The following is a 27,148-nucleotide window of genomic DNA, read 5'->3' on the forward strand; positions in this document are numbered from 1 at the left end:
ATACAGTGCTGTCTGGCGGCACCACCATGTACCCTGGTATTGCTGACCGCATGCAGAAGGAAATTACCTCACTTGCTCCCTCCACCATCAAGATCAAGATCATTGCTCCTCCAGAACGCAAGTACTCCGTCTGGATCGGCGGTTCTATCCTGGCCTCCCTGTCCACCTTCCAGGCCATGTGGATCACCAAGGAGGAATATGAAGAATCTGGCCCAGGAATCGTCCACAGGAAATGCTTCTAAAATGTTTTGACTGCGAAGACCATAAGCTATTTTTTTTTTTTTTTTGTTATTTATATATTTTTTTTCTTTTTATCAGTGTTAAGTATGGAATTCCTGTTTCATATTTTTATATAACTTCTATGTAAATACTAAATCTCATTGGTTGCTTTTGATTTCTATATATATTTTCTCAGAAAACAAAATTATCTTCCATTTCAAATACAGAGTCAAAGTTTTATTAATAACAGCATTAACATTGCTTCTCCACACAAAAAAATTTCAGACAAGGAAATTTTGTATGTGAATAAAACTTTCAAAAAGACGCGATATATGAATTATTACAATACTGTGTTGTCAGATACCTGTCTGGAAAAAAAAAAAAAAAGAGAAAAGCTATTGTCAATGGACATTTTCCTCTTGTTACAAATTTAATGTTCCTTTTAAATACGTTTCCTTAAATGTTTTTCTTTTCCTTCGATCAATATTTTTCTCTATTGCTTTGTCTTCTTTATCCTGTTTATTATTTCACTATTTATTGTGTAACTGTCTTTTACTTGTGTGAGGTTAAATAAAGACTAAGGTACGACGAAATGTGAGGGGAGCGTACATCTAAGAACACTTCATCAAACTGTTTGGTTGTCAAGACATAGGAATGTTGGGGTGGTCAGAAGGGGGGAAAGAGAGACAGCGTAACGGGATGTTTCTGAAAATAGAATATGAAAATAACACATGATGGAAAGTTTGAGAGCCACAGACGAATTAAAAGGAGTAGTTATTGTGGATATGTGAAGTCAAGGCGAGATCGAAGGAAAATCATCAAATGAAGGATTAGTACAGGGAAAATATATGCAAGAAAGGAATATATCAAATAGAAATTGGTCATAATTGAGGATGCTAAAGTTGCAACAATAGGAAAATCAAATAAAGGTTAATACTTTGTACATATGTTTGACATTTATTCATTGGGCTTCTAATCAGTATATCATCCTGACAGTTCTTCGCTGTCGTCCCGTGTCAGATGAGAGACAGAGTTAGTTATGTGACTCCAAGCTAAAAATAATCAGATTAAAGAAAATAAGAATGATTTAGATCGAACAGACATGTCTTTTTGTGAGACACTTGTCTGAGATGAGACACCAGCATCTCTTGGCGTCACTTATGCCTATGTGGAGCCTTTCTATGGGCGCGTGAAGTGGATCAAAGTGGAGTATGGTACCAGACAACACTCCAAAGTGAGGCGTAGTGCCCTCGAGGCCTGGAGACATTAAGTCCACTCTGGCTATTAATAGTGTGTGAGTGTGTGTGTGTGTGTATGTGTGTGTCATGCGATGTATGCGAGTTATTTACTAGACGATATTAAGATGACATGCAAAAGCAATTAAATTGGTTATAAAAAAAGTCAATAGTCTTTCTCATTATGCAAAAAGAAATTTCATTTTTTAAAGATACTGATAATAAGCACTGCAAAATAAAAAGATTATTTACTCTACATATGTCATAGTAACTATAAATATCCATAGAAAACGGACTATGACTATAAAAGGTAAACGTCAATACATTTTAGGCGGGCATCAGTCGAGGGTGTGGCCGAGTCGGTATCACACGCTAATGCCTCTTGGCTCGCCTGTCTGTAGTGGCTCTTGTCTCTCCAGATACCAATGTTCAAGAGACGCCTTTCTCAATTAGCAAGATAGTTAAATGACGCATACTCGGTCAAGAGTATAATTTTTGTTACTATATATTTGGCTAATGTTAGTTTTCTTTTTTTATTTGTTTTAATTACCTATTAAATGTCACGTTTCATGATTAGTTACCAAGTTAGTGACCTGATGAATGCGTGGACCAAAGATTTTTTTTTTCTTTTCAAAGTTAGATTCATGCTACTTTTCCTTTTTATATGTGGAAAATTGCTCAGATGTAAGTTTTTATTGATTCATCTGAATATGGCAAATACAATCTTAGATATATGAAATATGACTAATCTTTTAAATACATAGGATATTGGTTGATTTAGGTAATCATCTACTTTTGATAATATATATCATGAATTTTTAATCTTCATTGCATACACACTTTTCAGAATATTTGTTTGTCATCAGAGGAATGAACTGAAAAAGGAGTTTAACATTTTCCCTGGTGTCACTGTGGGTGGCTTGCTAATAGCTCTAAAGAACGTGGAGAGGAGGTAGCCTGTCACTGTTGTTGATGACGATAAGTACTGAAGACATGGTCTGGCAGCATCCCTGCATGGCGGCTAAGGGTGGATGAGTCACGCCCTCGTTTGCAACATGCAGGGCGCAGGCCCGCCAGTCAACTCAGGTAGGGCGCCGATCCCACCTGCCCCCACTTCACCCTCCTTCCCCGCCCATCTGCCCGGCACGTAAGGCGTTAGTGTGTATATATAGACCCTGTAATCATTGATGTTACTTCTGAGGACGCACTCTTCTTCCTACCAGTCTCTCTCAGGAGCTCCCGTTGGCCACTGGTCCAGGTAACTTCTCGCCTCACTGGTCTCTGCTTTGCACCTGCGAGACTCATCCCTCACTTAGCAGGAAGTGGAATGTAGTTTATTTACTTTTTTTTTTCGTTAGTTCGACCGAAAACATGGAGTCAAGACATCTTGGCAAAGTCGAATTAGGGATTGTATTGTGCACAGAAAGCATCAATAAAAAGAAAGCATCAATAAAAACCATGAAGCAAGATTTCCAATATTTCAATGACAGTGAAGATAAATCAATCTTTCTGTGATACTAACTGAGGATCTCTGTCGTCGTGACTCTCTCCTCCAGATAGTGTAACGGATTTCTGGAATTACAACGAATTAAAAACTGAAATACTTACGAACTATTTGTGACCAAGAATACGTATGCCACGTTTTTCTTACATTAGTGAACTGCTGAATGGAAAGTAAAGTCAAACGAACTATACGTGAGTTAAAGGATAAGTCAAGGAATGATTCTTTATACAAGTACTGAGACAACATCTATAATACTGATCCGCTTAAATGAAGATTTGTTAGGGATTTTGCTTTTATTTTTATCGCCAAATACTTTCACAACGTCATTTGTATCGCTCATGAAGTGAATATCGCGTGGAAAATGTCGTAAGAATGATAGTGATTAGGTCAGGAAACTGGAAAAGAACTATCTTGAATTATATGAGCTGAAGTTGAAGCCTAGTTTCGTAGTTTTTTCAAATACTTTTTTTCTTATTATCAACAAGTTGTATTTGTCACTAGGTTTACAGATACTCTCTCAGATCCTAGAAATAGCAACGTGGATCTATGAATTGTGGAACATTTCATTCATATGAATATGGAATTATTCTTTGCATTATCAACACTCGTAGCTGAAGATTCCTTATATGGTAGAAGTGTACATTCTCTCTCTCTCTCTCTCTCTCTCTCTCTCTCTCTCTCTCTCTCTCTCTCTCTCTCTCTCTCTCTCTCTCTCAGCGTATTTTATCATCAAATTTATGTGACAGTTTAATTTCTCATTACCGTGCATATGTATATTTACATTTTATTTGTTTCAGTTGCGTTGACAATCTATCACCATGTGTGACGACGAGGCCACCGCACTGGTCTGTGACAACGGCTCCGGCCTCTGCAAGGCCGGCTTTGCCGGGGATGACGCTCCCCGAGCCGTGTTCCCCTCCATCGTCGGCCGCCCTCGTCATCAGGGTGTGATGGTCGGCATGGGTCAGAAGGATGCCTACGTCGGCGACGAGGCCCAGAGCAAGCGAGGTATCCTGACTCTCAAGTACCCCATCGAGCACGGCATCATCACCAACTGGGACGACATGGAGAAGATCTGGCACCACACCTTCTACAACGAGCTTCGCATTGCGCCTGAGGAGTCTCCCGTCCTGCTCACTGAGGCTCCCCTCAACCCCAAAGCCAACCGTGAGAAGATGACCCAGATCATGTTTGAAACATTCAGTACCCCCGCCATGTACGTGGCCATCCAGGCTGTGTTGTCCCTGTACGCCTCAGGCCGTACCACTGGTATCGTGCTGGACTCTGGTGACGGCGTAACTCACACTGTCCCCATCTATGAAGGTTACGCTCTTCCTCACGCCATCATGCGTCTCGACCTCGCTGGCCGTGACCTGACAGATTATCTCATGAGAATTCTCACCGAACGAGGGTATTCCTTCACTACCACGGCTGAGCGAGAAATCGTCCGCGACATCAAAGAGAAACTGTGTTATGTAGCTTTGGATTTCGAAGGAGAAATGGCACAGGCTGCCGCTTCGACCGCCATAGAGAAATCTTATGAACTCCCTGATGGACAGGTAATTACGATTGGCAATGAGAGGTTCCGCTGTCCCGAAGCTTTATTCCAGCCGTCTTTCTTGGGCATGGAATCCTCAGGTGTTCATGAGACCGTGTACCAGTCCATCATGAAGTGTGACGTGGACATCAGAAAGGATCTCTACGCCAACACCGTCATGTCTGGTGGCACTACCATGTATCCTGGTATTGCTGACCGCATGCAAAAGGAAATCACCACTCTGGCTCCCTCCACCATCAAAATCAAGATTATTGCTCCACCTGAACGTAAATACTCCGTCTGGATCGGCGGTTCCATCCTGGCCTCTCTTTCTACCTTCCAGTCCATGTGGATCACAAAGGAGGAATATGACGAATCTGGCCCTGGCATTGTCCACCGCAAGTGCTTCTAAAATCTTATATATGAGTATTTTCTAAATCTAAACAGTTATTTCACCATCTATTTTTGTCTTATTATTTTCAACAAATTGTCGGTATAAAAAATTTTAATAAAATAAAGTCCCAACCATCGTTCTGTAAAATCTTTTGCTTCAATTCCTTCTATACTTTCTCGAATCAGACACTTTTTGTGAAATTTGTCATGTACTAAGTAAACTGACAGGCACTTTTCAGTTGATATCTCGTGATACTGACGATTCGTAATCTTAAGAAATTAAAAGGTTATGTTCTTCGTGGTGTTTACTTTCATAACGTTTTAGAAGTGTGTGTGTGTGTGTGTGTGTGTGTGTGTGTATGTGTGTGTGTGTGTGTGTGTGTGTGTGTGTGTGTGTGTGTGTGTGTGTGTGTGTGTGTGTGTGATTCAGCATATTCTGGCATACCACGTGCCCAGCAATCACTAGTTATAGCCTCCGTCATAAAAGTTCACGTTAGTGGTCATGCGGTCTGATCGCTGACTAAGACTGAGACCTTTCACATGCCATACTCCCTATCGTTTTGCTCCAAATAGACAATAAATACTCTCCACTCAATGAAAACCATTACCAACCTGAAGGTGAAACGAACGAGGTATTTTTAATTATCATTTATCCCGGGACGCTACTAATTAGTTCTTATCTTTCTGTTGTAAGTTAAGTCACTTGGTTGAGTTTCTGTGGTTTTTCAGGTGAATATCAAAGGTGAACTTGTATTTATCTATAAATATATTTAAGAATGAATACAGAGATTTGGAGAAGGATGTGGCGTATACGGAACAACCTGTGTCTATAAGTGATAACGCGTTACACCCCGGCAAGCTGACTGACTTCCGAGCCAGATTCAAGGGACGCTTGTTGCCTTCAAAGTGCTGACAGCAGAAATATGAGTGGGTTTACCACAGTCACTATGCATTAGTATATTAAAGATTATAGTCTTCTAATTACATAAAGTAGGCAAGGAAAATTAACTTATGATTAGTATTGGTACATGTTAAAATACATTATATAAAGGATAAGTATGCAAATCACTTATATAAGTGATTAAATATCGATGGCAATGAATAGGTTATGGAAAGTTCCATGACTTGTGTGATGTAGGGTGCCGTGATCCAGTCAGCCCCACTCGTCTATGTCTTGGGCCTTGATTGTCACCCGTCTTTGTTCTGGGGTGCCACACTCGTTACCCATGCTTATAATATATATATATATATATATATATATATATATATATATATATATATATATATATATATATATATATATATATATATATATATATATATATATATATATATATATATATATATATATATATATATATATATATATATATATATTAGAGAATTAATGACAAGTACGATGTCCATTACTATGTGACACCGTTACATCATGATAGGCAAGGACACTACTAATGAGCTAACGAGGATTGTGTGTGTGTGTGTGTGTGTGTGTGTGTGTGTGTGTGTGTGTGTGTGTGTGTGTGTGTGTGTGTGTGGAATTCACCACGTTCATCTGCTGATAACCCAGCCAACCGTTCCCCTTCGAAAAGAGCTCAGAGCTCGTAGTGACCAATCTTCGGGTAGGACTTACACCACATCACACATCTGGACAGCGAGGCCACAACTTCTCAAGTTACCAACCTATTGTTAGGTAAACAAAGACTACACACATGAGGGGGCTCGTCCATTTGCCTTGGCGCGCCCGGGACTTGAACCTGGACCTTCTCAGTTGCTAAACTTGTGTGCTGACCACTACAATGTGTGGTGTTGGGGGAGGGTGAAGGTTATATGTGAGAGAGAGAGAGAGAGAGAGAGAGAGAGAGAGTTGAATCCGTTTTCTTTCAGGATCCTCACTGCAGATCCTGAGAAAGGTGAGGGAGTACACGAGTGTTATTTGTTCTCGGAGGATTATAAAAGAAACTGTTTTCTCTAGTAAAATTTATTGACAGAAAAAGTAGAGAGGTGTGTATGTCCAATAGCAAGGCTGTTTAAATCTTCTCTGTCTATCTGTTTCTCACGATAATTCGAGTAAAGTTTATTCAGTTTGGCTTAATGATAAGCTACATTATTTTTCTTATTTTGATAGATCATTCAGAGGAATATTTGTGAGCAACATGTTTATGTACGTAAAGTCCGAGAGAAAAGATTACTTGAGAACTCCACAGCAGCGTTAATTTTGTGACAGTCATTATTTTTCTTTTTAGATTACATAAATTGTTGTGTCGTTGGAAATGATTTGACAATCTCACGTTGATAACGGGAAAAAAAATGGATTGGATGTGGTAAGAAGGTTGGGAGCATATTACCGTGGCAGGGTTTGAGCTTAAGTACTTCCGGAATTAGATACAAGCCACTAAAATCTCGTTCACAGTTTGTTGTTTATTTTGATCTCTGATTTGAGTCGAACACGTAAATATTGGACAACAACAGCATCATCAACAACAACAAAGAACAAAGATAAGAAGAAAACATAATAAGTTATGGAAGACTTGGATAAAGTTAGCTAGTCCTAACAATTAGAAGCACTTGCGGTGCACAATTCCAGGACCTGATTCATCGTACTCTTCCTTCGTTACCCACATGGCCTGGAAGGTGGACAGGGAAGCCAGGATGGAACCACCAATCCATACAGAGTACTTGCGCTCAGGAGGAGCGATGATCTTGATCTTGATGGTGGAGGGAGCCAGGGAAGTGATTTCCTTCTGCATGCGATCAGCAATACCAGGGTACATAGTAGTGCCGCCAGACATGACTGTGTTAGCATAGAGATCCTTCCTGATATCAATGTCGCACCTCATAATGGATGTGTGTACGGTTTCATGAACGCCCACGGATTCCATACCCAGGAAGGAAGGCTGGAAGAGCCTCTGGAGCGCGGAAGCGCTCATTGCCAATGGTGATGACCTGACCGTCAGGAAGCTCGTAAGATTTGTCCAGTGAGGTGGAAGCAGCAGCTTGAGCCATTTCACTCTCGAAGTCAAGAGCAACATAGCAAAGTTTCTCCTTGACGTCACGGACGATCTCACGCTCAGCCGTGGTGGTGAAGGAGTAGCCACGTTCAGTCAAAATCTTCATTAGGTAGTCTGTCAGGTCACGACCTGCCAAGTCAAGACGCATGATGGCGTGAGGAAGAGCATAACCTTCATAGATTGGAACGGTGTGAGATACACCATCGCCAGAGTCCAGCACGATACCAGTGGTACGCCCAGAGGCGTACAGGGACAGCACAGCCTGGATGGCGACGTACATGGCGGGGCAGCTGAACGTTTCGAACATGATCTGGGTCATCTTCTCACGGTTGGCCTTGGGGTTGAGGGGAGCCTCCGTCAGCAGTGTGGGGGACTCCTCAGGGCAACGCGGAGCTCGTTGTAGAAAGTGTGGTGCCAGATCTTCTCCATGTCGTCCCAGTTGGTGATGATGCCGTGCTCGATGGGGTACTTGAGAGTCAGGATACCTCGCTTGCTCTGGGCCTCGTCGCCGACGTAGGCATCCTTCTGACCCATGCCCACCATCACACCCTGGTGACGAGGGCGGCCGACGATGGAGGGGAACACGGCTCGGGGAGCGTCATCACCGGCGAAGCCAGCCTTGCAGAGGCCGGAGCCGTTGTCACAGACCAGCGCAGTTGCGTCTTCGTCACACATGATGTTAGTGGAGGAGTTGAATCACCTGGAATTCAGTACAAACAATATTATTTCGCTTACCGTCCAAAGTTGTAAGACATTTAGCCTGGCATTTTTTTAAATTCTTGTATGCATCCTTTTGCAACAATTGCATGTATAGTGCACATGTATTTGTATCTCCGTCAGTCTTTATAGCGAGATAGTGATTTATTTGTCTCTTTTTGTCATTTTCTTATTTCCTTTTATCCCATTGATTTATATAATAATTTACTTGACAAATTTTATTTACTCCAACCGTGAAGTGCTAGACAAATGGAATGGACTCAGTAATCAACTTGTTAATTAAAAGTCATAAGGCAGTTTTACAAGATTGGAAACATTGCAGGTACCCTTCTTCACATAGGTTCTTTTACCCTTAAAATATAGTTTTACATCTGTGATGAACACTATTTTATAGAGATCTCATTTTATATTTGTCTCAAAAGTTAGGTGAATGCAATAACTACACTGGTGAAACACAGAACTATGCCTAAGAGCAGTTAATTCACACACTCACACAAGTACACACGCACGCACACACGCACGCGCACCTACACACACACACACACACACACACACACACACACACACACACACACACACACACACACACACACACACACACACACACACACACACACACACACACACACACACACACACACACACACACACACACACACACACACACACACACACACACACACACACACACACACACACACACACACACACACACACACACTTGAACGATCTGTAATATTTTTCACAGGTCCACTGTTTTGTGTGCTCTCAGTATTTTCTTCACTGTCCAGTCTAGTATTATTCCCACTTAACGCTGCAAGCACAATCGCCATTGTCATATGGATCATATCACTGATAACGAGCGGTCTCTTCACATCCCCGATAACTTGCCTGAAGGGGACGATGGAACAGGCTTGTATCACGCGGCAGTGAGGCAGATGGACGGACTGACGCCTTGACTCGGCTCCTCCGTGTGGCTGCTGCCGTCGTGGGCCGTGCTGGACGACTGGCCTCTTGCCTGTTATTCGTGAGTGGGACATTCGTGGTTTGTATTTATAGCGAGGCCTTTGTGGGCCGGCAACTTGGTAGTGAGGCTGCCAGAACTGGGGCGACCTGTCATATTATACGACCCGAAAAGATTCATAACCTAGCGTAGTGATACTTTCAGATTAAAAACAGACTTCGGCATGTGTTCTGGATCGTAAGGTAACGCGAGTGTCCTAAATATAGCAGCAGCGTCGCATAAGTCGATGGTGATGAAACGCTCCGGAGAGGTTGAGGGGGTGAGGCGTGGCAGGGGAAGAGACTCGGAGGGCATAGGGTCATGGTAGAAGGGGGGCGTGGTGGATGTGGTAAGGTAGAGAGTCTTGGCCTCGCGAGATACCGGAGTGTCAGCAAGAGTTATAGACCCCTCACGACGGCTGTGACGGGGCCGAGGAGCACCGCAGCCGCCGCCATGACGCTACCGGAGATAATTCATGATAAATGAATGTGAACTGCGACGCGGACCGTAGGAACTCCTAAAAAGTATTTATTAATTGTATTCATTCATCAGCCATTTGGGAGAAAAAAAAAAGTTGCATTTCCTTGCTGTCGATGTGAGGTGCGTTATTTTCGGTGTTGGAATAATGATAAGGGTATGAAAAGTAATTTATATAAGAAATACTTTGTCCCTGATGTTATGTTGTCCGTCATGAATGCAATTAACATTTCGCTCTTTTTTTTTTACTTTAATGTTTTCTTGCTCTCAACCTTCCACTCCAAAATAGCCGACATATTCACAGGCAAAGCTCGTGTCGTGAGTCATAATGCTTCGGTATTAGCAATGAGGCCTCAGATTCACCTGATGAGCCGCAGACATTGATGCCATCAGCCATGAGCTTGGAGGTAATGAAGCTTCAGACCAACGTTGATAGGACGCGCAGCATTCACCAGGCTAATGATGGCAGCAGGTGGATAGCTCAGCCCACAGCCAAGGAGATGCTTAGATTGATCTCAGGCCTAACGAATCACTTTCAGCAGTCTCTTTCATTAGTTATTAAGAGATGTCATGATTGGCGGACGAGGCGGCCCACCAGCAAATCATGTGTCAGGGCCAACAGGATGAAACTTTAATGTTATAATTGATGAGTGTTATTTGCTGTTGTCTCTTCCGATCAGCGCCAGGCATTCCACCGTGGCCGCGCCTCCTCGCCAGCCTGAGACCCGCTTCTTGGCTAAATCTTGAAGAAATATTATTAAAAAAGAAAAATAATAAAGAAAAATATATATAGTGAACGTGTTGATGCCAAGCTCTAGGCAAAAAAGAAGAAAAGAAAAAAAGTGACACTTTACGTCTTGTGGATCTTAAAAGTAAACATGTCAGTAAAAAACACCAATTTATCACGTTTTTTTTTTTTTTTTTTTTTTCAGTGCGTGTCATGAGACGAACAAAAGAACAGCCACATTTACGAGAATGTCTGAAGCGTCCAAGAAGTTCTCGTCTTTGCCACCAGGAGTAATAGTAGAGAGCAGGTGTGAATGTATAAGAAATGACGTGGCTCTGAGACTACCGAGGGTGGTGGCACGCATCGATGGTCTCTCAGGTGTAGGACAATCGGGTGTGGTTTGGAGGGGACTGGACGGACGGAAGAACCTAAACTGCGCAACTGATCTTTGTAAAACGAGGGCAAGAGTGATTTCTCGTCCCCGTGGTGGTCAATGGACGTGGTGTGAATCAATATGAATATGAGATTGGTGTGCCTTACATTCTTAGAGGAGATAATTTTGCTATGTACAGTATATGTACGCGTGTATGGTTTTTATCATTACCATCAGCATCATTTTATTATCTCGCCATCATTATCATATTCTATTCATAAGTCTGTAGCAGTAGTAGTTGTTGTTCTTGTAACAGCAGTAGCAGTAGGGGTAACGTAAGTCCTCGAAGTGATATAGTTTACCCTATAACGTTTTCTTTGTACCGCGGCAAACGGCGATCAACGAGACTGCAGCAGGTGGTACCATTCTCTGCACTACACTCAAGACCGAAGTTGCTCCATACCTGACCAAGCGACAATTTACAACAGGGAAATAATCAAGCGAGATAAGGTTCTCTCTCTCTCTCTCTCTCTCTCTCTCTCTCTCTCTCTCTCTCTCTCTCTCTCTCTCTCTCTCTCTCTCTCTCATTTGCAGTAAAAATTATATAACTACATATTTTTGCAAAGATAGAATCCAATTGCATTTTATAGAAGTTGTACTGTGTGTGTGTGTGTGTGTGTGTGTGTGTGTGTGTGTGTGTGTGTGTGTTAACTTAACTTTTGTAATAAGTTTAGAAGCAATGTATTTGTTTCTTGCATCCCGAATGTGTCAGGTGGCGTGGTTTATATAACAATGCATCTGGGACTATTTTCATCAGTGTCAGACACCAGATTAACAAAGTGACTCATGACAAACTCCTGTAGTGTGTTTATTGTCTGTCTGTCAGTTGAAATGTAATTGCGATAGATGACAGGCACTCCGTTTTTTATTATCTTTTATTATTAATATATAATCTTACATTCATACTTAGCAGGTACAGTACAGTGATGAACATGGTAATAAAAGTGAGATCATAACTTGGTCCAATGTAGTTGGTGTTTCGGCTGCGGGACGCTGATTAGAAACACTTTCGGTGAACTATCCCCGGGCCTGACTCCTCGTACTCCTCCTTGGTGATCCACATGGCCTGGAAGGTGGACAGCGAGGCCAGGATGGAGCCGCCGATCCAGACGGAGTACTTGCGCTCTGGAGGGGAAATAATCTTAATTTTTACTGTGGCAGGAGCGAGATAAGTTATTTCCTTCTGCAGTCTGTCAGACATTCCCGGGTACATGGTGGAGCCGCCAGACATGACAATGTTGGCGTATAAATCCTTCCTTATGTCCACGTCACACTTCATAATGGAGTTGTAGACGGTATCGTGGATGCCATCTGCCTCCATGCCAAGCAGTGAGGGTTGAAAGAGTGACTCCGGACACCTGAAGCGCTCGTTGCCAATGTCTATCACCTGACCGTCGGGGAGTTCATAGGACTTGTCATCTGAGGAGGAAGCAGCAGATATTTCGTTTTCAAAGTGCATTGCAACGTACCCAAGTTTTTCTTTCATATCTCGAACAATCTCACGTTCAGCGGTGGTGGTGAAGGAGTAGCCACGTTCAGTAAGAATTTTCACCAGATAGTCTGTCAGGTCACGGCCGGCGAGGTCGAGACGCATGATGGCGTGAGGAAGAGCGTAACCTTCGTAGATTGGGACAGTGTGTGTCACGCCATCGCCAGAGTCCAGCACGATACCAGTGGTTCGGCCAGAGGCGTACAGGGACAGGACAGCCTGGATGGCCACGTACATGGCGGGGGTGGCGAAAGTTTCGAACATGATTTGGGTCATCTTCTCACGGTTTGCTTTGGGATTGAGGGGAGCCTCAGTTAAGAGAACCGGGGATTCCTCAGGGGCAACGCGAAGCTCGTTGTAAAAAGTGTGATGCCAAATTTTTTCCATGTCGTCCCAGTTTGTTACTATTCCATGCTCGATAGGGTACTTTAGTGTCAGGATGCCTCGCTTGCTCTGGGCCTCGTCTCCAATATATGCATCCTTTTGTCCCATGCCCACCATTACACCGTGATGTCGCGGTCTGCCGACGATGGAAGGAAAGACAGCCCGCGGTGCATCGTCGCCGGCAAAACCAGCTTTGACCATACCAGAGCCATTGTCCACCACCAGGCCACCTGCTCCTTCTTCAGACATCGTGAAGGTTGCGTCTCAAATCTGCAAAAGAAAAGCATTTTAGTGGGGGAATATTGTACAAGGTTTCTTATCATTTATTGGATGCTAATGAAAATTTCATACCGTACTAATGATTATTATGTCACGCTACACTCGTGCGTGGCAAGCGACTCATATCAGATGTACTGCTTATCATATCACTTATTATCATTATCATTATGTCTTAAAGCACTACTCTCATTATTCCTTAAGAAGCCCCCACGTAGATACAATTCAGATAACAAATATCAGGACTATGAGGCAGTTAAATAGTGTTTGTTTATCTTATTTTGCCACCCCGACGGACCTCCCACTGTGGGTGTGGCGCCTCCTCCCCTCCCACGTCCTTCCGCCACGTGTGCTCCCTTCCTGATGCTCTGTTCTCTTCCCTAAACACAACTGCGCCTCAGGTCGTTTTTGTACTATGCGGTCTTTTCCTCACCACCTGACTTCCTTGTGAATTATCTCCATTTTGAATATCACTTAATATCTGTTCAGTGATGAGAGAGAGAGAGAGAGAGAGAGAGAGAGAGAGAGAGAGAGATGCAGAACGGTGGATGAGGCCGGCTTTGCTATTGTAGTGCTATTACTCAGTCTAAAAATCATTATCATTATCACCTCAGTGTGTTGATATTTTCAGTGCCTTTTCTGGTGGTTCTATGATTTCAATACATAAGATATTTCCTTAGTTGTATAAAAGACGCTTCGGATAACCTGAAAAGCTCGTCAACAGAAGCACAGGGACGTAAGGTGGAATAGCGTCTCCTTGTCCCAGCGTTCCGTCTCACCATTGACACTGGTGGAAGAACGCGAGTCGAAGCGGTGTCGAATGTCGTGTCTTACGGTCTCGTTTTTTACTTCGTGCTCCAACACACACACACACACACACACACACACACTAGTAATGGATTTAACTTTGGCGGCGTCGCAAGTATGAACCTGAGTGAACGCCAATAGTGAAAGAATGATGAGAGAAGGAAAACTAAGTAAGTAGAGTACCTGTTTTTTCCCTCTCTCGTAACATTAATTAGAACTAAAGCAAGACAAGTTTGTGAAAGAGTCAAAAGTGCGTAAACAAAGAAGAAAATAAAGTAATTAATAACTGAGAAGGAAAAGAAAAGTGAGTGATTGATTGCATATCCAGGACTTAATAAATGAGACTATATATAACAAGGGAAAATAGTCATGAGTGGAAGGCGACAAAACTTGAGCGAATGATGAGATAAGAGACTGAGAGAGTTGTGTGGAAAAGACTGGCGATCAATGGAAGTGAATAGAAGTGGTTGGATGAGAAATTGGACCTGATGTTTAATTATGGAGACTGGAGGTGGGTGGATGAGAGTGGAGGGCGCACCTACCTGGCTGGCTGCGTGGCTGGCGACGTCCTACAGGAGAATGAGAGGACACACTCCGCCTCCAACATTAAAGCCCAGGGAGGAGATTGTTATTTTTAGTAAGTATCCCAACCTCCTCCGACACTGTCACCACCCCGCCTCCCGCCTCCCGCCTGCAGCCTCCCCTAGTCCCTCCCCTTACAGCTGGCGGGCCCACACTTCCTGTCTGCCTCTCCTCGCTGCCCCGTCCCTCGTATTCCTCTCACCTCCGAACCAGCAGAAGAGGAAGTTCACTCGTGTTTGTTCCTCCATATTTTCTATTCGAGGAACAAAATCCAAGACTTTCTTTTTACTTTCATCCTCCTTTTCAGAACCAGGAAAGTGAGATTCTCTTTTTGTTCCTCCAATTCCTCCTCATCTTTTTCCAGGGCTAAAAAAGCAAGATTTCCTCCTCCTCCTCCTCCTCCTCTTCTTCCTCCAGCGGCATTCCCGTAGATCTTGATAAAATTTCATCTCGATCATAACATCAGACAAACGTCACTGACTATGTCACTGATAATGTCACACTCATACGCCTTCAAGGTGCGTGGCCGCCGTGCTCACCTTCGTCTTCCTGGGCCTTTGAACTCGTGCACATCACCACGCCACATAATTTTGGACGGTGTGGTCGTTTTAAAGTAATTTCCCAGTGAATCTTCATTTGAGGGGAAGGGGAGGGGTCTCATTTTGGTACACAACATCCTACAACACTTGACATTCAACAATCAGTAAAAAATCAGTGAGATAATATGTGTCTATTGATTTAGGTACCGTTTTGTATAATATACATATGGTCTTTGTTTTTCTATTCAGTACCTACATAATCTTAAGATGATTTCTCTCTCTCTCTCTCTCTCTCTCTCTCTCTCTCTCTCTCTCTCTCTCTGAGGGGGCCGCCGATGAACTATTTTTGGTTTCTCACTTCGTTGTTGAGTCGTGGTTGGTCACTGATGTTTTATTATAGAATTTAAAGGCACCTTAGTCTCTCTCTCTCTCTCTCTCTCTCTCTCTCTCTCTCTCTCTCTCTCTCTCTCTCTCTCTCTCTCTCTCTCTCCTGTGTGTGTGTGTGTGTGTGTGTGTGTGTGTGTGTGTGTGTGTGTGTGTGTGTACGCGCACTCTGAACGAAGATAGACACGTAACCTGAACCGTCTTGGAGATACCGGGGAGAGAGAGAGAGAGAGAGAGAGAGAGAGAGAGAGAGAGAGAGTAAAAAACGGACACCGTTAAATGACTGAGACACGTTAAAGGGACGAAAGATTTACACACACACACACACACACACACACACACAGAGAGAGAGAGGTTTGGTCCGATTGAGGAGAGTCGGTGATTATATTTTTCTTTCTTTCCTTTGTTCTTTTTTTCAACGTCTTTCTCTTATTTGCTGTTCGTACTGAAAACGTGAATTAGTTTAGGTAATGATGGTAATTTTGTTGTGAGAGAGAGAGAGAGAGAGAGAGAGAGAGAGAGAGAGAGTGTGTGTGTGTGTGCCAGTCTTCCGGGAGAGGAGTGAAATAGCTGAACGAAAACAGGACCATAACCTCCCCTGCTGCGGTATTCCCTTTCCTTCCCTCTTACGTCACTTCATCTCTCCAACCTCCTCATGTATTTCTACCTTCCTCCTCCTCCCTGTTCCTCCCCTCCGCCCTCTTATCTCCAATTTTCCGCTTCCCTCTCGTTTCGTATGACCCTTCTCTCCTTACTTTCTTTTCTCGTCTTATCTTTTTACTTCTCTTCTTCCGTCCTCTTAATTATTTCTTTCGTATTACTCATATTCATTGCCTTTCCTCCGTTTATCCCTCCCCAATTGTCCTCCCCTTGGCCAGTGTGTCGTGATGGTAAACAGATCACCGTCGGGCGAGATGTAGCATTCGAGAACATTTGTTTGTCGCGCCATGTGGACGTGTGTCGGTGCAGACCGTGGCGGATGACATCGACAAATAGATGCTGCTGCTCCCCTGGCCGCGTGCCTCCCTCCAGATTATGTCACCGGTAATAACGAGTGCCAAGCTCTTGTTTATGGGAACTAATGTTTGGTATTAAATTTATATAAAAACGATGACATTCTAAAACCCGATCTGTGCAGTAATGGAATCATGCAGGATGCTCTTCCTGTTAGAGAGGTTATTTTGGTGTTATTTTCTGAGATATGGTACTGTTGGGGTGCATTCTCCTTCTCTGAAAATGTAAAGATTATGAAATATCATTATGTAAATTTAATACTATCTTTGCAGTGTAGAGGACATTGCTGCGCGGGACACCATCGAAAGCGGAATTAAGTCGGGAAAAAAAATCCATATCAGGAGCGTGAGGTCTTAGTAACTCAACTAATTTTTTTTTTTTTCCATATTTATTGTAAAGAGCAAACCATAAGGTGGTGTGGTTACATTTTAGTCTGTGACAACGTTCACACAGCTGCCACACTCATAGAGAGGCAGTGATGACAGTGAGTGATGAGCATCTACACAATTGTCGATCTTGTGTGTTTAGTGCAGATAGTGTCATGAAGCGTAAAGTGAAGCCGACAAAATTCAGCAAACTAGATTATTAAGTTGTGTGTTCCATGCGGAGATATAAATGAAACATTGAATCAATAAACATAATTTATTAAATTACTATATAACCAGTAATGTTCTTGCAATATCATAGTTTTCCCTGCAAAAATAAATTTAACCATGAGTAACTGAAGTGCATATAGTTGGCCGTTATATTTCAAATCCACTCTGAACAACTAAAAGAAAATATATAAATATATTGTTCTTGTTCTTTATATTGTTATCTTCACAAATTACAAATGTTTGCTTTGAAAAAAAAATGATGCTTATTGCTCAATTTCATTAAGTGGTTTGAAAGTACCTACCCCTTTTCGTGCTTGTAAACTAAACTGATGTTCTTAATATCTTCTAGGGAATATTCTTATAAACATCACCATACCTGAAATAAAAAAATAAAAAATTGCATTAAAGAATTAGAACAGAATTGCTTTTGGAAATCAGTATGTATGAGAGAAAATTCATAGAAATTACTGAACAGATAAATAGTAAAAAAAAATTAAAAGGAAAAATACAACTTACTTATAAACATGAAACAAACAAAGATGATCATGATCCATATCCAGAAGTTACAGGCACGTTTGTTGTATTCAGAGAGGCGATTGGCCTCCACCTTGAGGTGGTCCTGGTTGGAGTCTGCCGTCTTGTTTGCTTTGTCAATGTTCTGTGAAGGAAATTTGTTTAATTTTTTTTTCTAAGGAAAGTTGCTGACAAGGTACATTTAAAAGTTAAACCAAATGAGGTAAGAGACTAAACTTACATCTATATCTTTTCTGATTATCTTGTTGGCAATCTTGGACTGTTCCTTCCATTCTCTTGCCATTGTGATCATGTCCTCCACCATCTTCTCTCTCTTCTGCTCATCAGACAACAGCTGGGCCTGGAAGTCGTCTGCTGTGATGTCTGCTGCTGTTCCTGCTTTGCGGAACCTTGTCTCACTCTCGCTGCTGGGGTCTGAAGAGTAGATGTAGTGTGAGCTTACTATGTTTGAAGAAGTTAGAATAGACTTAACCTGGAAAAAAATTAAATAAAGTCCTTGAAAGGATTATTTAGACATTCTTGAGATTAACAGTGAAACCTAAATTCAATATGATTCTTGTAAGACTTCATCTTAGTAGGACTCACTGAGGTTGAGGAGATCTTGTCGCAACCTGTTGGTGGTTGTGGTCTTGGTGCGCTGGTGGATCTGTTGTGTTAGGGTGTGCTGGCTGGTGGTAGCCGTGCCGTGGGGGATGAGCTGTGAGGCTGCAACAGACTCCAGTGCTTCAGGCTGTGGAATGATTAGAACTGTATGTTAGTCTCTGGCTGATTATGATGCACAAAAAATAACTCTCTCTTTCTCTCTCTCTCTCTCTCTCTCTCTCTCTCTCTCTCTCTCTCTCTCTCTCTCTCTAAGTGGCACATACTTACACATTTCTCAGTCTCCAGAACACCTCTTAGGAAGTCCACTTGTCTTCTGTAGTGCTTGAGTGTTTCTTCATTTGGTGCACTGCAGAAAACATCATGTATTGAATTGCAAATAAATGTAGTATAGGAAGAGTTTCAGCCATGACATGAGGCCAAAGCTGATTATAGTAATAATGGCATAGTATGTTTCTCTCATGGGACAAAACAGGTCACATCTTTCATTCAGTTCCCAGCATTACAGAACTGATGACATTTAGCAGCAACAACATGAAAGATGGCAATGGGAAAAAATATATATAGTACAATACTATCATGATTACAAGACATTACTAAACCAACCAAATTAAACTCACTTTGGACTTTTCTCCATCTCAGGGATCTTCTTCTGTAGCCACTCGATGTACTGTGGATGACATAAATACATATCAGTTTCCTTGACCAAGTAATGGTGAAAATATTCAAATATCAAAGAAAACTTAATAATATTGGATCAAGCTTCAGTGTTTGCTCCAGTAATGGAAGTGTGTTCAAATTTTGAATCCCATCAACTCACAACAAAAAGTACAAGTATCAGGTGAGGCAAGCACTGCCACTGTGCCCACTGTAATTACTTGATACTTTTTGTAAAGACTGGAACTAAACATGACTGTGTTACAGGCAATACTCACACCAGTCTTGTGGCATTCAATGACTCAAGAATATTGTCATTAGTATTTGGAGTGTTCATCCAAGCCAAACATTTCAAATGAGAAAGTACAGATAGAATTAGTCAAAGGAATTTCATTCTTAAAAAAAAGTCATGAATCTGAAACTTTAAAATTCTCCATTTATTGCATTTTCAATATTTTTAGGATAAGTCATCATGTGTTTTATTTGAAATGAGAATTTTGCATAATTTTATATAAATGAAAACATTACAAGAAATATTTTATCAATATCTTTAAAAGTTTGAAATTGCAATTCACCAGTAAATAATTATAACAAAATATATGTGAGGAAACAAATTAAAATCTCCTACATTTATTTATTGTTTATTTATACATTTTCAGTATTATCTACCCATATCATGCTGCATCAGTGAAGAGAGGACTATCACAACACTACATCAAAATAGAACACTCATGCCCAAGTTTCTGTCTGATAGCGCTTCTCCACCTCCTTCTTCATGTATTCTTCAGCATCCGTCTTTCCTGCACCACGGCCGTGCTCACAGATATAAGTCAGCGCTTCATACACATCAATGGGAACTCTCTTGGCATTACCAGCAAAGTATACCCTTGCCTGCTGCTCTCCTATCAAGTGCCACAGGTGAGCAGCATTCTCCCTCATCACATGCTGCACATACACCTTGTCCTCCTGGTCCCTGGAGAATGCACAGTAAAGCTCTAGTTTGCCCTCCCCGACTAACCCTTCCCACTCATCCTTGAAGAAGTAATCCTTGGCTTTGTTCCTGCTGCCAAACACCATGATCAGGCCCTTGCTGGCACCACTGGCAACCCGCTCCTGAATGTAAGCACGGAAGGGAGCACATCCCGTTCCTGGTCCAATCATCACAACTGGTGGTATGACCTCAGACTCGAGGGAAGGGAAGGTCAGTGTTCCAGGCTTGATCCAGACTGGGATAGGGGTTCCAACTTCCTGCCGAGCTAGCCAATTGGTGCACAGGCCCATCCTTGGCCGCCTCAGCACTGTGGTGTAGTTGACTACAGCAACAAGCAATTGGGTCCTATTTGGCATGGCAAGGCTGGAGGAGGCAATGGAATAAGGTCTTGGCTTGATGGAAGGAATGAGATCAAATAAATAGTCGAGAGGAATGTTTTCTCTTGTGTGTGGAAAGTCTGCTAACACCTCCATGATACTCCTCTTGGGCCTAGTGCAGTAATCATGAAGTGCTTGCTGTCCTTCTGCTGTAGTGAATTCCTCAAATTTTTCCTTTTCCATCTCATCCTTTGTAAAATAAGATAACATCTCAAAGAAATATCTCTTTGGAATAGCTTGTATGTCAAAGTATTTCTGTACACATTCTTTCATAGTACAAGGAGTTGGTAAGACAGAGACCAGAGGAAGAGTGGCATTGGGGTCATTCAGTTCTAATGAGAACTGTAGGTTAGGATTAAGCCCAAGAACATTGATAAACTCCTCAACATGCTCTTCTAAATTCTGTGGCCGAACCATGAGCACATCACCTGGCTTATGTTTAGTCTTGATCTGACTTGTATCAAACTCTATTAATCTCACTTCCTGAAAGTGATCTTTCGAGGTCACCCTCTCATTCCTGGTCACCTCAGCAAGGCATGGACACAATGCACATGCTTCTCCTTGTTGCTGTGATATGTCAGACATCATATTAAAGTTGTTATTGTCTGCAAGAGCATCTGTTATCACCTTTAACTTGTATTTTGGAGGCAACATTATCTTTGAACTTAGAGGTTTAACACCCTCTACAAGTGGGTAGAGTTCTAAAGCTTTGTTCCACCAGTTTTCAAGCCACGGATCAATGACAAACTCAGGTCCCAGGTCATGCTGGTCATCTCCAAGGCCAATCTTCAATAGAGGCTGACCTCCAAGATACACCAATAAGTTATTTAATCTCTTAGCTGAGTAGTTGAACTTCTGGTAAGATGAGTCACCTAGACCTAGCACACCAAACTTCAAGTAAGATAGAAGTTGTCTATTTTTTCGTTGTGACCACAAACCCTTGAAGAAGTTCCTCATGTTGTCTGGGTCATCACCTTGGCCAGTGGTGGCAGCAACAAACACTGTCAACCTTTCTTTCATCAGTCTGTCCAGAGGACAGTCATCCATGGCCAGCACTGTGGGCTGGAAGAAGTGCCGGAGAGCTTCCCTCCCAATTCTCTCAGCAACTTCCTGAGCTGTCCCTGTCTGGCTCCCATACAACACGGTCATCCTCCGACCCTCCACCCACTGAAAGAAAATGGCAACTGGTCATGACTTGTAAAGATCTTAAATTTACAAATTACAACTTGGATAAGAAAAGTCTTTATTGCCATTTTCTCTCTCACAATCTTATATGTTCATGCTCTACAAACTTTGAGTTCTATCAATAAAATAAAAACCAGGTCTCCAGTGCCAACATTACATTTTAGATCTCTGTGATACGTCTGTGTACCTAACATACATTAAAATTAACACTGCCTAGACGAGTAATTTAGTCAATTCTAACCTCTTACTTAGGTATGTCAATCACTGTAATTCTGTTCCAAGAGTTAAATTAATGCAAGTACTATGCAATTACAAGTAGTTTTGACTATGCCCCTGACAGACATTCACAGCAAGTCTCACTCGATCTCAGCAGCCCGGATCTTTTCGCTACTTGTAATTACCCAGACCCGACATGACATTTAACCTAACTAAGGACACCCCAAACGTAGCTTGGGGCGAGTGAATCATGTAGCCACCCGCAACATTCCTACGTCTACATGACCACAGTGCAGGCAGTAAACAGGACCACCGCCCCTCACCTTCTCAAACGTCCAGTCCTTGGGTTTGCTGCCGTTGGCCATCTGTTGTGTCTCGTCCATTAGTCGCATAAAGTTAATTTCCAGCCTGGAGCGTGACACCGGGGCCTCCATGGCTGTATATGTGCGTGTGTGTATGTCACTACGTGTGTGTGTTGACAGTGATCATCTGGAACATCTTGGCCGATCTTGATCTCTTTTTTTTTTTTTTTTTTTATTATAAGATCGCTCCCAAGGCAGTGTTCATGTAACCCAAGCAGCTATTTTAGAATTGTCTTGTTATCGAGGTAATATTGTCACCCGGTCAACGTGATGATGAAATTAAGCTGTATTACTGTTCATACATAGTCGTTCCATTTTATGGAATCAAAAGAGGAAAACTTTTTTGCATGCCTGATTCAGCATTTTACAGTCACAAAGACAGTAATATGAGGCAGAAATACCATTAGAGTAAAGACAGGCCTGAGTCATGGTTAAGACGAGGTGTGACAGTGACGTGTTCGGCCACTCTACTCTGCCCTGGGCTACCTGTAACACCTGAACCATCAGAAAAATTAAATATCCGATGAGTTTATCTACATTAAATCAGGATAAAAGGCAAATGAGGTTCTAATAGGGGAACAACAAGGAGGAAAGGAGTTTGTATATATACCACCAAATAACATTAAAGTAATCGGACAAGTGGACAACACATCACTATCGGAGAATATATCCTGCTTATGTACTGATGAAAAATACAGCATAATTTCACATATAAGCAAACCATAGTGTACGAAAGGGGATGCACACTACAAACATGTGAAATTGGTTACTTTTTCTAACCATTTGACTAGAGGTATGATGAATTTACCAAAGAATTAATGAAGTAATGGTGGTACTTGAGTGTTCCTGTGAAATGGTTACCCCCAGGTATTTGCAGCTTTCCTTTTGTGGTATTGCTAGCTGGTTGATGGTGAAGGTGTGTCGTAATACGTTTCGTTTTTGCCTATTCAAAACTCTTTGGAGGTCTTCATGTAGTTGATGTTGGTCATTTTCATTTTCAGTGTGGCGATAGATCACACTGTCATCTGTGAACAGTCTAATTGTTGACGAGACTCCTTCATTTATATCATTTATGTACAACATGAAAAGAGCAGGACGCAATACAGACCCCTGAGGCACCCCTGAGAGAATTTATGTTGGTTTGGATGATGTTCCATTTACAGCCACTTCCTGGGTGCGGCTTGTTAGAAAGCCCTGGATCCATCTTTTTGTTTTGCCTCTAATACCATAGTGGTCTATTTTGTTTTCGGTGAGCCACTTTGTCAAAGGCCTTACTGAGATCCAATAACAAAACATCAGTTTGACATCCTTTGTCTGTGGTCCAGGCCCAGTCATGTATGGATAGAGACAGGGCAATATGTGTTCCAGTGAGTGTCTGATATGTGTGTAAGGTGGAGGACACATGCCGAGGGAGTTTACCTCAGCAATGTGAAATTAATATTTTCATACTTTAATGATTTGTGATATGGTATGCTTGAATAGCAACTCTTTACAGCTATATCATCGAGAATGACGTATGTCACTTGGTGTTGTGTGAACGAGGCTTCAGTAAAAAGACTGCATTCACCTTCCTGGAAGAAATGTCATCAGAATTCATGTCACAGCATGGCCACAAGGTCTCCCAGGCCACTCGGCCTTACTCCTGTATTGAGTTTGGTGAGTTGATTTGTGTCTCCTTGGGAAAAGGTGCACTGCATGAATTCAGGAATGTTTTATTGTATTTTATTTTAATGTCATGTCATTCATGACTTATATTGTTTCTGCTATTCTTATTTCATTGTGGAGCTGTTAAAGAAAGTTGTAGTCCATTGACTATTTGACATTTATTTTGCAATCTTTCAAAATGAAGTAACTGCTTAATCTCTTGCTATTTCTTGTTACTTCTTAAATAGATAGCTGTGTGGAAAGACCAATAAGGCCTATGCAGTCATTTGTACAGTATAAACCATAATTTTTTTTCTGTTACTCTTTAAACAGACACATACATACAGAAGTTACGCCGACAATATAGTGACCAGCGGGGCAGGCGACACCTTCACCAGCTGCGAGAAGACCTGAATGATGTTCAGCGGATAATGATGGAGAACATTGATGACGTGCTACAGCGGGGAACAGCTCTTTCAGGTACGTGTTGAGAGGAGAAAAAGAGAGGCTAAGATAGGGGGGATGTAAACCGAAGCATTTAAATGTGGTCTGTATTAGCACATTATTTGTGTGTGACATGACTTTACAGTAATGTAGTGTTATAAAGGAGGTACTTACATGTAATGTTATGATGGTCAGGGCTGACTAACATTATCTCAGGCATTGGTGATCGCTTACAGCTTAGTGATGGGTGGTGTATACCAAGTATCCTGTTAGGGCTTTAATGCTTGGCTGCTTCCTCTTTTGGCTACACCTTTGATACATGTACTTCACATTTTTGGAAGATATTGGGTATTACAGAGGAAGATGGGATTATATAGGGATGGTTTAGCTCTTTGAATGTAAAAGAAGCTCAATAATTTTACTTGGCTTGTACTCAAAGTTGACTGACTTCAAATTTTCCAGACCTTGAAAACAAAGCCACGGGACTCTCCAGCCTGTCAAAAAGCTACCACAAGGATGCACAATACTTGAATATGAGATCCACTTTTGCTAAGATTGCTGCAGGAGGTGTGTTAACTCTAGTGATCCTGCTCTATTTCTTTGTCTTCTGAAGAGAAAAGACCTCATTGTCTTTCTTGATAAAAGATGATGCAACAGAGCATGCATCAGAGGAGATTTCTCCCAGAAGTGTTTGCTCTGCTAGGATATGTCTTTCAAGTTCTCTGAAAAGTGTTGTCTGATGGCTTAATCACATGCAGCTGTATGTAAAGATGCCCCATTCAAGACAGTGTCCAAGTGAGTAAGAAATGTGATTCTTGATGTCTACCTACCATTTCTTTCACCATCTTCTTACATCAGTGAAACACCACTTTACAACATTGTTCAGTTGGAAATTGTCAAGCTTGGAACTCTAGAATATGCTGGAAAATCATGTATGCTTATCGTTTTATAAACTGTTACACTTGAAGTGACTGAGAATAAATATTAAGTGTTTTATTAACTTAAAGTGGATCCATTATTCAACATCCCATAATATGAATACAATAGAAACTAGTAAATTTTTACATTAGTTTAGGAAGGAGAATGTGCAGTTAATGAATCATACATATTGCTTGGTTTTTGTGAACAGATCTTTACCAAGTGTTTTACAGGGATATTCTTTCTGGAAGTTTGTATAATACATATTGCTTTAATTCTTCAGTTATTTATTGTTTTTTAAGAGTAGATAGTTTGCAGGAAAAGTTTCATGACCAGATCAGTAAAACACTATTTTCTATCAGCTTAACATTCTCTCTCCTGGTGTGGGGTCTCTGGTACAGTATCTGCATCTGTTCACTTTCTGTTCAACCTTTCTGTGAATAGCCTGATTCTTCGCCATTTTCTTCTTACCTCCCTTCATACAGGGAAAGATATAATGAAATCTACCAGTAACCAGTCTTGTAAAAGCTGTAATCTTTCATGAGTTGCAAAGAAAAAATCATGTATACTATTCTGCAATTATTTTACTGTACCATAATGCAGCACCATTACATAGTCAGATTTTAATATTTATATCTAGTTTTAAGTGGTTATGTAATGCATGATGTACACAGAGATGTTGGGTGTAGTTGTCTTTGTATTATACTGGCCTTTATTTTGTCTTACGAGTTTTCCAATTAGATATTGTATTGCCATGTTCATTTTGTTTTCAGTTTTCCTACTAGAAATTGTATTGCCATGTATGCATACATAATGATTTCCTTTTTTTCATAGGGATATATATTAGATAAAGGTTCCAGGAGTGATGGAGGAACTTTTATCTTTGAAGGTAACAGTTCTTTGTGCAATTGTCAGAAGTGCATGTGGCCAGCATGGAGTATACTCATGTGATGTAGTTTTAGAAATTATTAAGATTGGTAATGTTGCAGTTTCATCTCACTTACAGTGTACTGTATTTCATGAAATACTTTTCCCTCCTTGGTTATTAATGCAGTTGTGAGTTGTAACTGGGAATGATGTCTTTTGAAATGCCTGTCCCCACCACTCTTCCACTGATAAAGGAGAATCTATATTAGAAGCTCAAGGAAACAGAATTTCCATTATAAGAAAGAGTGAATGTGGCAATAAATATCTTTATTTTCTTCCTCCACTTTGGCAGAGACCCTGGCATTATCAAGGATCTGGAACAAAAACAAAGTAAAAGAGTTGAATGATATTCCTACTTCATGGTTCTTAATGTTAATTTAAGTGCCACATGGGAAAGGTTTTAACATTATTGGAATTCACATTTAGAGAATATGAAAGAAAATTAAAGCGAGAGATGGTGAGATGAAACTGCAATAACACCATTAGAGCTGCCAGTTCTGTATGACAAGTCTTATTGAGTCTTCCCTGGGTAATAATGATGCATGTGTAATTATGCAGTGGGGTGTTCATGTTTTTAGGGTTTATTTTAGTGTGCTACAGATGGATACTGTTTTCATGTAAATCTTTGTTGCATGTTTCCAGTAATTGTTATATAGTATTTTTGTTGTTTTCTACTTGTTTCCATATATATATCTGTCCACATGAGTCATATTTTGATGGTGAATATTCATGGTACACAGTCTAGTGCCCCATAGGACCCTGTACGTACCTCTTTCTGTTGCAACACTATAAGCCAGTTGTCCCTCTATTTCCAGTAATACTTGTTGCATCCATAGAAATGGATTACACTGTTGAATCTTGCAAAAATCAATATAAATTTTCAACAAAATCCTGTGTCTGTTGCCTGTTGCAAATCCTTCTGATTGTACTAAGAGTAGCTTTTGCCATTCTGTGCACACATTCTCCTCT

At 41.4% G+C, this 27,148-nt stretch overlaps 5 protein-coding genes and 1 pseudogene across 6 annotated transcripts in view; 3 read left to right on the forward strand and 3 right to left on the reverse strand.

The window, feature by feature from the left end:
- Positions 1 to 543, forward strand: part of LOC123503197 (actin, muscle-type A2-like) — a 2,161-nt gene extending 1,618 nt beyond the window's left edge. The window contains exon 2 of the mRNA XM_045252741.1: positions 1 to 543. This exon is cut by the window's left edge and continues 905 nt beyond it. Within this exon, the coding sequence (XP_045108676.1) occupies positions 1 to 242 (242 nt within the window). The 3' untranslated portion in view covers positions 243 to 543.
- Positions 544 to 2,568: 2,025 nt separating this feature from the next.
- LOC123503190 (actin-3, muscle-specific-like) lies at positions 2,569 to 5,029 on the forward strand. The gene is made up of 2 exons (XM_045252737.1): positions 2,569 to 2,712; positions 3,756 to 5,029. The coding sequence occupies exon 2, from the start codon at positions 3,777 to 3,779 to the stop codon at positions 4,905 to 4,907; it is 1,131 nt and encodes a 376-aa protein (XP_045108672.1). The 5' UTR covers positions 2,569 to 2,712; positions 3,756 to 3,776; the 3' UTR covers positions 4,908 to 5,029.
- Positions 5,030 to 6,850: 1,821 nt separating this feature from the next.
- LOC123503278 lies at positions 6,851 to 9,657 on the reverse strand (annotated as a pseudogene).
- Positions 9,658 to 12,107: 2,450 nt separating this feature from the next.
- Positions 12,108 to 14,878, reverse strand: LOC123503279 (actin-85C-like). 2 transcript variants are annotated; one of them, XM_045252909.1, is made up of 2 exons: positions 14,752 to 14,878; positions 12,108 to 13,396 (listed from the first exon to the last, which is right to left on the reverse strand). In XM_045252909.1, exon 2 carries the CDS (start codon positions 13,373 to 13,375, stop codon positions 12,251 to 12,253), a length of 1,125 nt encoding a protein of 374 aa, XP_045108844.1. In that variant the 5' UTR covers positions 13,376 to 13,396; positions 14,752 to 14,878; the 3' UTR covers positions 12,108 to 12,250. The 2 variants fall into 2 exon arrangements, with proteins under 2 accessions (XP_045108844.1, XP_045108845.1); XM_045252910.1 differs by having other exon boundaries at positions 14,748 to 14,846.
- Positions 14,879 to 19,531: 4,653 nt separating this feature from the next.
- Positions 19,532 to 22,668, reverse strand: LOC123503277 (NADPH-dependent diflavin oxidoreductase 1-like). Its single transcript, XM_045252907.1, has 2 exons — positions 22,208 to 22,668; positions 19,532 to 21,650 (listed from the first exon to the last, which is right to left on the reverse strand). The coding sequence occupies exons 1-2, from the start codon at positions 22,316 to 22,318 to the stop codon at positions 19,845 to 19,847; spliced, it is 1,917 nt and encodes a 638-aa protein (XP_045108842.1). The 5' UTR covers positions 22,319 to 22,668; the 3' UTR covers positions 19,532 to 19,844.
- A 431-nt stretch (positions 22,669 to 23,099) lies between these two features.
- LOC123502948 (vesicle-trafficking protein SEC22b-B-like) lies at positions 23,100 to 27,068 on the forward strand. Its single transcript, XM_045252242.1, has 5 exons — positions 23,100 to 23,113; positions 23,572 to 23,613; positions 23,742 to 23,902; positions 24,224 to 24,370; positions 24,797 to 27,068. Exons 1-5 carry the CDS (start codon positions 23,100 to 23,102, stop codon positions 24,943 to 24,945), a joined length of 513 nt encoding a protein of 170 aa, XP_045108177.1. The 3' UTR covers positions 24,946 to 27,068.
- The last annotated feature ends 80 nt before the right edge of the window (positions 27,069 to 27,148 follow it).

This window comes from Portunus trituberculatus, chromosome 13 (genome assembly GCF_017591435.1).
Source record: "Portunus trituberculatus isolate SZX2019 chromosome 13, ASM1759143v1, whole genome shotgun sequence".
Lineage (NCBI taxonomy): Eukaryota > Metazoa > Arthropoda > Malacostraca > Decapoda > Portunidae > Portunus > Portunus trituberculatus.

Bases quoted from the DNA above. Each gene is read 5' to 3' on its own strand.
- LOC123503190 (XM_045252737.1), top strand. From the start codon at position 3,777: ATGTGTGACGACGAGGCCACCGCACTGGTCTGTGACAACGGCTCCGGC.
- LOC123503279 (XM_045252909.1), bottom strand. From the start codon at position 13,375: ATGTCTGAAGAAGGAGCAGGTGGCCTGGTGGTGGACAATGGCTCTGGT.
- LOC123503277 (XM_045252907.1), bottom strand. From the start codon at position 22,318: ATGGAGGCCCCGGTGTCACGCTCCAGGCTGGAAATTAACTTTATGCGA. The intron at 21,651-22,207 runs GTGAGGGGCGGT...ATTTTCTTTCAG, and splicing joins AGGACTGGACGTTTGAGAAG to TGGGTGGAGGGTCGGAGGAT.
- LOC123502948 (XM_045252242.1), top strand. The intron at 23,614-23,741 runs GTGAGTGTCTGA...AACTCTTTACAG, and splicing joins ACAGGGCAATATGTGTTCCA to CTATATCATCGAGAATGACG. The intron at 24,371-24,796 runs GTACGTGTTGAG...CAAATTTTCCAG, and splicing joins GCGGGGAACAGCTCTTTCAG to ACCTTGAAAACAAAGCCACG.